The following is a 12,253-nucleotide window of genomic DNA, read 5'->3' on the forward strand; positions in this document are numbered from 1 at the left end:
CTTTCGAAATGTGGTGCTGCAGAAGAATGCTGAAGATTAGATGGGTAGATCACATAACTAATGAGGACGTATTGAGTAAAATTGGGGAGAAGATGAGTTTGTGGCGCAACTTGACTAGAAGATGGGATCGGTTGGTAGGACATGTTCTGAGGCATCAAGGGATCACCAATTTAGTAGTGGAGGGCAGCATGGAGGATAAAAATCGTAGAGGGAGACCAAGAGATGAATACACTAAGCAGATTCAGAAGGATGTAGGCTGCAGTAGGTACTAGGAGATGAAGAGGCTTGCACAAGATAGAGTAGCATGGAGAACTCCATCAAACCGGTCTCAGGACTGAAGACCACAACAACAACATGCCAAGACGCGACAACAGGAGAAATGTACAGGTAGAAGTTTTTACATGTTGAAGGATAAAAGACGGTTCACATAGAGGGCACCCTTGTTATTGCTCCAAGGGCTCTGCTATAAGTCAGAGGTTTCACTGTAAACGAATTCTGCAGCAGACACCCCAGCGTCAGGTTTAATGGCGGCTTGCAGCACAAACAGCACTAGAGATAGAGCAGATTTCCACGAAGTGCCGTGACTCGTCAATGAAGATTTCAGAATATGATAGCACAATTGAAGCATCTCACTACTGGCTTGACGATAGCTGGCAGTACGGTGGGGTTTGAAGCCACAGAGGTTGGAGAGTTTGCGGAATGGAACTGATTCAGTCAGACTCCTGTCCTCGAGTCCTCGATGAATAGCAACATTGGTATGGAGGTGCTCCTTCTCAGAGCTGTCGGACGCTGTTGCCATTTGTGACACGCCACAGGGAGGCGCACTTCCCTGCCTGCTGCCCACAGTGTACGGTACCAACCCCAAGTCTGTGATTGCTTGTCGACACTTCTACGCGTGTCCCGGCAGTCGTAGCTCCTTCAGATGTTGTAAGACATTGTTGTGGGGTGAACTTCCTCAATTTGCTGTAGGGGTGTCACTATGTCTCGTTTCACTGTGCAGAACTGCTCTGATAGTGGAAGCTGCTGCCTTCTTGTAGCTTCTGGTGAACCTATTGCGAAGTTGCCAGTACATTTTTGCGATGCCGTGCCTATACTGCCATTTTGTAAGAATACTGTGCCCTTAATGAGATTTTCACTCTGCAGCGGAGTGGGTGCTGATATGAAACTTCCTGGCAGATTAAAACTGTGTGCTGGACCGAGACTCGAATTCGGGACCTTTTGCCTTGCCCGCGAAAGGCAAAGGTCCCGAGTTCGAGTCTCGGTTCGGCACACAGTTTTAATCTGCCAGGAAGTTTCATACTGTCCCTTGATCAGCATCGTTGAACTGTGAAGGCGTATCGGCACGGTTTTGAAAAATGACTGCGCTATTAATGTCCAAAGGTGAAGCCACAACTCAGAATATGATTCGTGACCGATAACACCAGTGTTTAGGATGTATTTTATGGGTAGGCCTCTCAATTTATATTACAAGTTGAGAGCATGTGGTCCTTGCGGTGTCGGTATCTACAAGTGGCGAGTGTGGACGAATAGTGTCTGACAATAAGAGCAGAGTTTGAACTTCGAATGCAAGTTTGAAACACAGACAGCAGAGTCATGTGTTCACTACATGTCACGTATGGCACGACGCAGTCGACAGGCAAAATGGTAGTGGGCTGTACTGAACTCTGTGTTTCCGCGAAATTCCATCAGTCGCAACTGAGAGTGAAGATTGGCTCTCCCGCTGTTCGGTTCACTCACTGACTGTTCCAGTGAAAAGGCGTGCATTCTAACTTGCGCCTCTCATACCTCTCGTTATTCGTAGTTGCAGAGGCTTATCACGCGTGCAAACACTATCCGTAACAAAAATAGCACGCAATTGATACAGGTGAAGAATTACGATTTATTCACTTCTGGCCATTAAAATTGCTTCACCACGAAGAGGACGTGCTACAGACGGGAAATTTAACCGACAGGAAGAAGATGCTGTGATATCCAAATGATTAGCTTTTCAGAGCATTCACACAAGGTTGGCGCCAGTGGCGACACCTACAACGTGCTGACATGAGGAAAGTTTCCAACCGATTTCTCATACACAAACAGCATTGACCGGCGTTGCCTGGTGAAACGTTGTTGTGATGCCTCGTGTAAGGAGGAGAAAAGCGTACCATCACGTTTCCGACTTTGATAAAGATCGGATTGTAGCCTATCGTGATTGCGGTTTATCGTATCGCGACATTGCTGCTCGCGTAGGTCGAGATTCAATGACTGTTAGCAGAATATGGATACGGTAGGTTCAGGAGGGTAATACGGAACGCCGTCCTGGATCCCAACGGCCTCGTATCACTAGCAGTCGAAATGACAGGCATCTTATCCGTATGGCTGTAACGGATCGTGCAGCCACATCTCGATCTCTGAGTCAACAGATGGGGACGTTTGCAATACAACCATCTGCACGAACAGTTCGACGACGTTTGCAGCAGCATGGACTATCAGCTCGGAGACCATGGCTGCGGTTACCCTTGACGCTGCATCACAGACAGGAGCGCCTGCGATGGTGTACTCAACGACGAACCTGGGTGCACGAATGGCAAAACGTCATTTTTTCGGATGAATCCAGGTTCCGTTTACAGCATCATGATGGTTGCATCCGTGTTTGGTGACATCGCGGTGAACGCACATTGGAAGCGTGTATTCGTCATCACCATACTGGCATATCACCCGGCGTGATGGTATGGGGTGCCATTGGTTACACGTCTCGGTCACCTCTTGTTCGCATTGACGACACTTTAAACAGTGGACATTAAATTTCAGATGTGTTACGACCCGTGGCTCTACCCTTCATTCGATCCCTGCGAAATCCTACATTTCAGCAGGATAATGCACGACCATATGTTGCAGGTCCTGTACGGGCCTTTCTGGTTACAGAAAATCTTCGACTGGTGCCCTGGCCAGCACATTCTCCAGATCTCTCACCAATTGAAAACGTCTGGTCAATGGTGGCCGAGCAACTGGCTCGTCACAATACGCCAGTCACTACTCTTGATGAACTGTGGTGTCGTGTTGAAGCTGTATGGGCAGCTGTACCTGTACACGCCATCCAAGCTCTGTTTGACTCAATGCCCAGGCATATCGAGGCCATTGTCACAGCCTGGGCACTAATTTTTAAGGATCTATGCACCCAAATTCCGTGAAAATGTAATCACATGTCAGTTCTAGTATAATATATTTGTCCAATGAATACCCGTTTATCATCTGCATTTCTTCTTGGTGTAGCAATTTTAATGGCCAGTAGTGTTTTTACACTCTTGCAACAGCCTACAAAAATATGAGAACAATACTATGCACCGACCACATGGAAGGGAATGAAGAGGGTGAACAAAGAACAGCAGAACAGAAGATATCACACACTATTCGCGTTCAGCGATTATCCGTGAAACGCGTATGTATTTAGCACAGCGATGGCGAGGCATGATAGAATCTCTGACCAGAGAGTTATTTATGGTTGCTAGTCTGCGCTTGACCGCGCGAGAGTGCAGTTGCATGTAGGGAGTCGGCAGCTGCAGTTGCGGTCGAGTTGCGGGAGACTTCAGTTGTACGTAGCGAGTCGCGAGAGCATGTAGTAGCGCCCGAGAGACAGTCGGAGTTGTGTGAGGAGTCGGCGGGCGTCGACATGGCCCTCTGGTCAAGATTCAGGACGAGGTATATTTTTTAAATAAGGTAACGAAGCAGCATTGCGCTCATCTGATAATGTAATGAATCTTAAGTGTAATTAATTTGTTCAAGAATCGCCCCAATAATAATTTTGTTTTCAAACCAAGCATTTTAACAAAACAAACATTTTATTGAAAGAAAATTTCTCATGCATTTCCTTAAAAAAAATATTTACTTAAGTTCAAAGAATTTTTGCGATTCATTTCCTCCAAGCTATCGCGAAAAATAAGAGCAGATGCAATTTTACTGAGGTAAGAATTTGAGTTTAATTAGGGCCTAAGATCGACATTTCGGTCGATTTGCGTTTTCATTGTCACTGAGATTTTATTATCATTGAATTGTCTTACATTTTTGTGGGGAGCTTACACATGGGTCAGATTGCTAGTTCTCATTTAATTGTCATTGTCAATAAATTATTTTATTTGCTGGGAGATTACATTTCTGATTAATTGTGTCGCTACGTAGTTGTTAGTTCTCGCTATTCTGTGTTACTAGCTTTGTACAGACTAGATCGAGACTGACGGCACGCACTTATAATACGTGATTTATTCGAAACACGGACGAATGAGAGTGTGACTCATACACCGCGTGTGGCGCCGTGTGCAGAGAAGGCGCGCGCCGCGGCGTGGCTGCGCCGGCTGGGCGAGGAGGAGGCGGGCCCGCTGCGGATGCGCGCCGACTACCTGCGCCTGCTGGTGTTCGCGCTGCAGCGGCGGCGGCTGGTGGGCGTGTTCGCGGCGCCGCCCGACGCCTCGCAGCCGCTGCAGCCCTTCCAGGACGGCGCCTCGGTTAGTGAGCGAGCGGCGGCAGCGGACTGCTGGCCGCGCCCCCTCCTCGTAGTGAACTGCGTTGCCAGCTGAGGGGGCACAGGCGGGGGAGGGCGAGTTACTTGCTTGTCTCAGTGATACCGATCTGCAGATAGCTGCACCGTAGGTGTAACCACTCTGAGGGGGTATCTGTGGATAAGCCACACTGACATATGGTCCCTGAAGAATGCCAGCAGCCTTCTCAGTAGTTGGAGGAGAAATATTTTGGACTATTTGGCCCTGTAACATAGGCACCATTGTCGATTACATCTACATCTACACCTGTGCTCTGCCAACCACTGTGAAGAAATAGGCAGAGGGTAGTTCACCTTGTACCAGTTACTTGGCTTCTTCCTGTTAATTTAATCTTGTCACATCACGGTCCCTAAGGGAATGATACGTAGGGGTTGTAGCGTATTCTTACTTACCCCCTTTACAACTTCGCATTCGGGAGGACGACGGTTCAATCCCGCGCCCGGCCATCCTGATTTAGGTTTTCTGTGATTTCCCTAAATCGCTCCAGGCAAATGCCGGGATGGTTTCTTTGAAAGGGCACGGCCGACTTCCTTCCCCATCCTTCCCTCATCCAATGAGACCGATGACCTCGCTGTTTGGTCTATTCCCCCAAACAACCCAACCCCCTTTACAACTGGTTCTTAAAAGTTCGTAAGGAGTATTTCTTGGTACTGTTTGTGTATGTATTCAAGCATCTGCCAGTTCAGTTCTTTCATCATGTGGAACATGCCCTTTTAGTCCTATTTGGTACAGGCCCCACGCACTTGAGTCATATAATAGAAGGGTCATATGAATGTTTGTAAGCAACCTTCTTTACAAGCTTATTGCTTTTGCCTAGTATTCTACAGTTGGACACAAAACCAAATAAGACAGTGATAATCCAAGGGTACAAAAAATGCTTCAAATGGCTCTGAGCACTATGGGACTCAACTGCTGAGGTCATTAGTCCCCTAGAACTTAGAACTAGTTAAGCCTAACTAACCTAAGGACATCACAAACATCCATGCCCGAGGCAGGATTCGAACCTGCGACCGTAGCGGTCGCGCGGTTCCAGACTGCAGCGCCCTTAACCGCACGGCCACTTGGGCCGGCCCAAGGGTACATGCCGACATCAACCTATCAAACAATAAATGGAAAAGAGTGAACAGTGAGATAAAAGGTGCTGAAAACTAGGTGAAAGGACAAGGCAAACGTATCATTATGTTAGACTGGAATGCATCAATGGCACAAGGAAGAGATGGCACCATAGTGCGACCTTTTGGGCTTGGACAAAGAAATGAAGGGGGAGACAGATTAGTAGAATTCTGCACAGAACGTCAACTAGAAATACCTAACGTGGTTTCAACATCATCCACGGAGAAGGTGTATGTGGAAAACCACTGGAGATATGAAGAGATATATCGACTTCATTCTAGTCTGACAAACGTTCAGGAATCAAATACGACACTGAAGAAACTACCCAGGCACAGACATTGATAGTGACTGTAACAGAATTCAGAAACCTGAAGAAAAGAACTTGTGAGAAATGGACCTGAAGAGACTAAAGAATACTATGGTTAGGTCGACATATGAGCAACAGACAAACACGGCTATAGTTAACAATTAACGACCGCAGAAATGTTGAAGAAAGACGGGAGTCCTTGAAAAACAATATCCTAAGAGCAGCAAACGAAGCAATTGGGAGACAGGAGGCAATGCATGAAAAAGAAAGGCTTACAGAAAACATAGTAAAAGAAAGAAATTTAAGACATAATCTAAAGCGAGATAACGCCGAGGAAGGTCAAAGGCAATGCAGAGCACTGAGGAATGAAATCAGCTGACAGTCAACAAAGGCTAAACAACAATTCTTGGAAGATGAATGCAATGAAGTGAATGAACTAATGAAGGTAGTAAAGCTGGAATCTGCCTATAAATCAGTTGAACAGCCCTTTGGAAACAGACAAACAAAATGCAGAGGAGTCCAAAATGAAATTGGAATAGTATTATAAGAGGAGGAAGAGATATTAGAAAAGTGGAAACAACATCTCGAAAAGCTGTATACAGGAAATAATGAAGATCTGGAACTGGAGAACGCTGAGTAAATCGATTCTGAAGAAGAGGGCGACTATATCGCGCACGATGAGTTCGACCTTGCAGTCAGGCAGCTGAAACCTGGGGAAGCCACTGGAGTTGATGATATACCATCAGAACTCCTGGGGAACAGGTACATGAGGTACTGTTCCATCTCATACAAGTTACATACGAAACTGAGGCTCCCAACAGAGTTTTAAAAGTGTTTGACAGTGCAGATACCGAAGAAAGCATCTGCGCACTGATGTGAGCAATGTAGGACCCTGAGCCTGGTAACGTATGCCTCAAAGATATCAACCTCTATCACTCTAAAGTGGATAGAAGGCAGTATAGATGCAATGTTCACAGATGACCAGTTTGGCTTTAGAGGAGATGTAGGCACACGAGAAGCAGTGCTTGGCTTACGTTTAGTGCTTGAGAAAAGACTAGAGAGGGGTCAGGACGCATACACTGCCTTCATCGTCTTAGAAAAAGCAATTGACAGGGTAGACTGGTGAGAGCTTTTTAAGATGATGAGAAAGATTGCTAAATTTTAAGTATAAGGGCAGAAAAGAGAAGCAGCGACTGTACAGAGAAGAGGGTGCTGTGATAACATGTGGATAACGTCAAGAAGAAGTTAGCATTAGGCAGACTGTACGACAGGGTTGCCCATTCTCTCCTGTCTTGTTGAATGGTTACATTCAGAGGGCAGTAGATGTGAAACTTCCTGGCACATTAAAACTGTGTGCCGGACCAAGACTCGAACTCGGGACCTTTGCCTTTCGCGGGCAAGTGCTCTACCAACTGAGCTACCCAAGCACGACTCACGCCCCGTCCTCACAGCTTTACTTCTGCCACCATCTCGTCTCCTACCTTCCAAACTTTACGGAAGCTCTCCTGCGAACATTGCAGAACTAGCACTCCTGAAAGGAAGGGTATTGCAGAAACATGGCTTAGCCACAGCCTGGGGGATGTTTCTAGAATGAAATTTTCACTCTACAGTGGAGTGTGCGCTGATATGAAACTTCCTCGCAGATTAAAACTGTGTGCCGGACCGAGACTCGAACTCGGGACCTTTGCCTTTCGCGGGCAAGTGCTCTACCAACTGAGCTACCCAAGCACGACTCACGCCCCGTCCTCACAGCTTTACTTCTGCCAGTACCTCGTCTCCTACCTTTCAAACTTTACAGAAGCTCTCCTGCGAACATTGCAGAACTAGCACTCCTGAAAGAAAGGATATTGCGGAGACATGGCTTAGCCACAGCCTGGGGGATGTTTCTAGAATGAAATTTTCACTCTACAGCGGAGTGTGCGCTGATATGAAACTTCCTGGCAGATTAAAACTGTGTGCCGGACCGAGACTCGAACTCGGGCAGAAGTAAAGGTGTGAGGACGGGGCGTGAGTCGTGCTTGGGTAGCTCAGTTGGTAGAGCACTTGCCCACGAAAGGGAAACGTCCCGAGTTCGAGTCTCGGTCGGGCACACAGTTTTAATCTGCCAGGAAGTTTCATATCAGCGCTCACTCCGCTGTAGAGTGAAAATTTCATTCTAGAAACATCCCCCAGGCTGTGGCTAAGCCATGTCTCCGCAGTATCCTTTCTTTCAGGAGTGCTAGTTCTGCAAGGTTCGCAGGAGAGCTTCTGTAAAGTTTGGAAGGTAGGAGACGAGGTACTGGCAGAAGTAAAGCTGTGAGGACGGGGCGTGAGTCGTGCTTGGGTAGCTAAGTTGGTAGAGCACTTGCCCACGAAAGGCAAAGGTCCCGAGTTCGAGTCTCGGTCCGGCACACAGTTTTAATCTGCCAGGAAGTTTCATATCAGCGCACACTCCGCTGTAAAGTGAAAATTTCATTCTAGACAGTAGATGTGTTGAGTTCTTTAACTCACTTGCCACTGCAAGTGTCATCTAGTGGCGTTTTGGGAACTGGACAAGTCAGTCTGTCCAGTAATATCTGCTCCCTGTCGGGAAATATTGTGACTTTGTATGTACCAGAACTAGACTTTCCAAGTACTTTGCTGAAGCATGTATTGCTGATGATCTGTTGAGAGTTGATGCCCAGGTTGCCTGGAGACACTGCAGCGAGCAGACGTACATCTCGATCATCCGAGTGCCACAATTTGTGGGCACCTTGTAAAGTATTACCGAATATCACCTTGCACACTTGTGAGATAATGCAAGGCCGGCCGTTGTGGCCGAGCGGTTCTAGGCGCTTCAGTCCAGAACCACGCAGCTGCTACGGTCGCTGGTTCTAATCCTGCCTTGGGCATGGGTGTGTGTGGTGTCCTTAGGTTAGTTAGGTTGAAGTAGTTCTAAGTCTAGGAGACTGATGACCTTGTGATAATGCAGAATAAAATATTTTGATGTGGAGTGAAAATCAGGAGGGCAAACTCCAGACTTAAGTGTACCGGTGCAGGAGCTGAGGCCTGCAAGTGAACTGCAGACGAGATGAAGGTAGAGAGAAACTAGAAGCTGTGTGAGGAATGAAGATTCATGGTAAGAAAATAGACAGGCTGAGATTTGCTGATGATGTCTCAGTGTTGAGTGAATATGCAAAACTTTTAGAAGCAGTGCTGGCCCAGGGAGAAAGCACCACAACTGTTCCACTAATATGAAGATTAATAAATGTAAAACGGAAATCTTAGTGGTTAGCAGACAGAACACCACTGTGCAATGCTCACTTAACACTGAATGACTGGAGGCTGTCGAATCCTTTGCCTACGTAGAGAGGCAGAAGGTTCTAACGATATCACCACTTGCAAAGTAGGTTAGAAATCAGATCAATAATGTTTCTCACGCAGCATATGTTCGCTTTATCGAGCAACAACAAAGTTATTGACTGTGGATGGTATCGTGAGAATGGAAATAATGAAGTCATTGTAAAAAAGTCATTAATTTTGCCACTTATCTTGAATGGATTCCCACGTAGATTTCGTCGAAGTTGTTATGGCTCATGGCTCATCTTGTTGATCCAAAGGTGATTCCACTGTGACTGCTAGAAGGTACAGGTCTGTATTTTAGCAGTATTTGAAGACTAACAAATGCGTTTTTCAGGAAATTCTTAATGATCAAACAAACCCAGGTCAGAACAATGGTATGGTAGAAATAATTTTTGACTTAGTGGTCACGATCCATATTTTTATTAAACTTCTTGTAAATTCACATATACTTCTTCTTAATTGCCACATCATCAAGAAAACAGTTTTGTATCAATCTTCATATATTTAATTTCCACTTTAACCAAACACAAGACTTGACTGTTCTTTAACAAAGCGAAATAACAACTTAACTTCTGCAAAATAAAACAAAGACTGCTCTGCGCGCATTCGCTCCAAAACGGTTACAAGTAAGTCAAAGATTATGACAGTCTCACAGAAATGAATACACACAAGAACCATATCACTGTAATATATCGATACATCGGAGTACCTATACATTAATAAAACCATATGTGAATATTGTCACAAAAATATGTTTGTTACTTCGCAGAAAAGTAGTAGATATTACTGGTATCGAGAACTGGCGTTGGAGTGCCGTAATGGTCACGTAAATAAAGAACCATTACAAGGTCAAGGAAAGACATTGCAAGCCGAGTCCACCAGGCAAAAGCTGCTTTTAACAAGAGAAGAAACCTCTTCACATCCGACAGCATAGATATAGGTCTCAGGAAAAACCTCATAGAGACATTTGTTTGGCGTGTGCCACTGTATGGAAGTGAAATGCAGACGCTGGGAGAAGCAGAGATGTGGTGCTACCGCAGAATGCTCGAGACTTCCCACTCTGCCCCCCCCCCCACTCTGCCGCCCCTCCCCCACTCTGCCGCCCCCCCCCCACTGTGCCGCTCCCCCCCCCCCCCACTGTGGAGAAAGAGAAGTCTCATCTCCCGAATTTGATCGAATGCGGAAGGGACAAGTGGCTTCGGCTGTCTACTGAGAGGTGACAGCATAGTTAGAAGTAGAATTGAAGTGGCAGTAGGAGGGGAAAATGCGAGAGGCAGACTGAGACTAGAATACGTCAAAGAGATAATGGAGGATGCCGACTGCAGCACCTGTATCGCTCTCGAGAGGAAGGCTGAGGACAGAAAAGTGTGGCAGACTGCTGCTAACTGACATAATGGGGGAAGACCTAAAAAGGAAAGATAAAGTGAGGGCTGCCACCCGCTTCCCGCTTTAGCTACGACTGAGTCTATTGTGTGTGATCGCTTCACTTCGTCTTCCTACAGAGTGGTACATCCAGGTATTTTATACGAGTTGAATGATTCCAGCTGTGACTGGTCGATACTTTCTGAATATAGCAGGTGAACTAAATAGAAACCTCGTCCCAACAGGGAAACATATAGCGCGCTTAGAAAAAAGTGTTCCGAGACTGTTACTTGAAATGCTCCTCCATGATACTGACATAAGGGAGATTGAGTTAATAATTAAATCACTATAGACCAAGAACTCTCATGGATAATGCAGGGTATCTAGCAGAATACTGAAGTATTGTTCTATGTATGTTAGCCCAGTACTTAGCCATATCTGTAACTTTTCCTTTAGGAGTGGTCGGTTTCCTGACCGATTAAAGTACTCATTAGTGAAGCCACTTTATAAAAAGGGAGACAGGGATAATGTTGACAATTATAGACCTATTTCTATGCCATCGGTGTTTGCTAAAGTTATCGAGAAGGTTGTATATACAAGGTTACTGGAGCCTTTAAATTCACATAAGCCGGCCGGAGTGGCCGTGCGGTTCTAGTCGCTACAGTCTGGAGCCGGGCGACCGCTATGGTCGCAGGTTCGAATCCTGCCTCGGGCATGGATGTGTGTGATGTCCTTAGGTTAGTTAGGTTTAATTAGTTCTAAGTTCTAGGCGACTGATGACCTCAGAAGTTAAGTCGCATAGTGCTCAGAACCATTTGAACCATTTGAAATTCACATAATTTACTGTCTGCTGTACAGTTTGGTTTTAGAAATGGTTTAACAACTGAAAATGCTATATTCTCTTTTCTCTGTGAGGTTTTGGACGGATTAAATAAAAGGTTGAACGCTAGGTGTTTTCTTTGATTTAATGAAGGCTTTTGACTGTGTTGACCACAAAATATTACAGCAGAAGTTGGACCATTATGGAGTAAGGGGAGTAGCTTATAATTGGTTCGCCTCTTACTTTAAGAACAGAAAGCAGAAGGTAATTCTCCACAATAATGAGAGTGGTAGTGATGTTCAGTCCCAATCGGCACTGTTAAGTGGGGCGTTCCCCAAGGGTCGGTGCTGGGGCCACTGCTGTTTCTTATTTATATAAATGATATGCCTTCTCGTATTACAGGTTATTCAAAAATGTTTCTGTTTGCTGATGACACCAGCTTGGTAGTGAAGGATCTTGTGTGTAATATTGAAACAGTATCAAATAATGTAGTTCATGAAATAAGTTCGTAGCTTGTGGAAGATAATTTGTTGCTAAATCACAGTAAGACTCAGTTTTTACAGTTTCTAACTCACAATTCAACAAGAACCGATATTTTGATCAGACAGAATGGGCATATTATAAGCGAGACAGAACAGTTCAAGTTCCTAGGCGTTCGGATAGATAGTAAGCTGTTGTGGAAAGCCCATGTCCAGGATCTTGTTCAGAAACTAAATGCTGCTTTATTTATCATGAGAACAATATCTGAAATAAGTGACAGTTCAACACGAAAAGTAGTCTACTTTGCATATTTTCATA

General features: G+C 45.5%; 1 protein-coding gene across 1 annotated transcript in view; it reads left to right on the forward strand.

Moving 5' to 3' along the window:
• Positions 1–12,253, forward strand: part of LOC124778040 (serine/arginine repetitive matrix protein 1-like) — a 197,184-nt gene that overhangs the window by 17,170 nt on the left and 167,761 nt on the right. The window contains exon 2 of the mRNA XM_047253617.1: positions 4,297–4,478. Coding sequence (XP_047109573.1) covers positions 4,297–4,478 — 182 coding nt within the window. The remainder of the gene's footprint in view (positions 1–4,296; positions 4,479–12,253) is intronic.

Source organism: Schistocerca piceifrons, chromosome 1 (assembly GCF_021461385.2).
Source record: "Schistocerca piceifrons isolate TAMUIC-IGC-003096 chromosome 1, iqSchPice1.1, whole genome shotgun sequence".
In the NCBI taxonomy this organism is placed as follows: Eukaryota; Metazoa; Arthropoda; class Insecta; order Orthoptera; family Acrididae; genus Schistocerca; species Schistocerca piceifrons.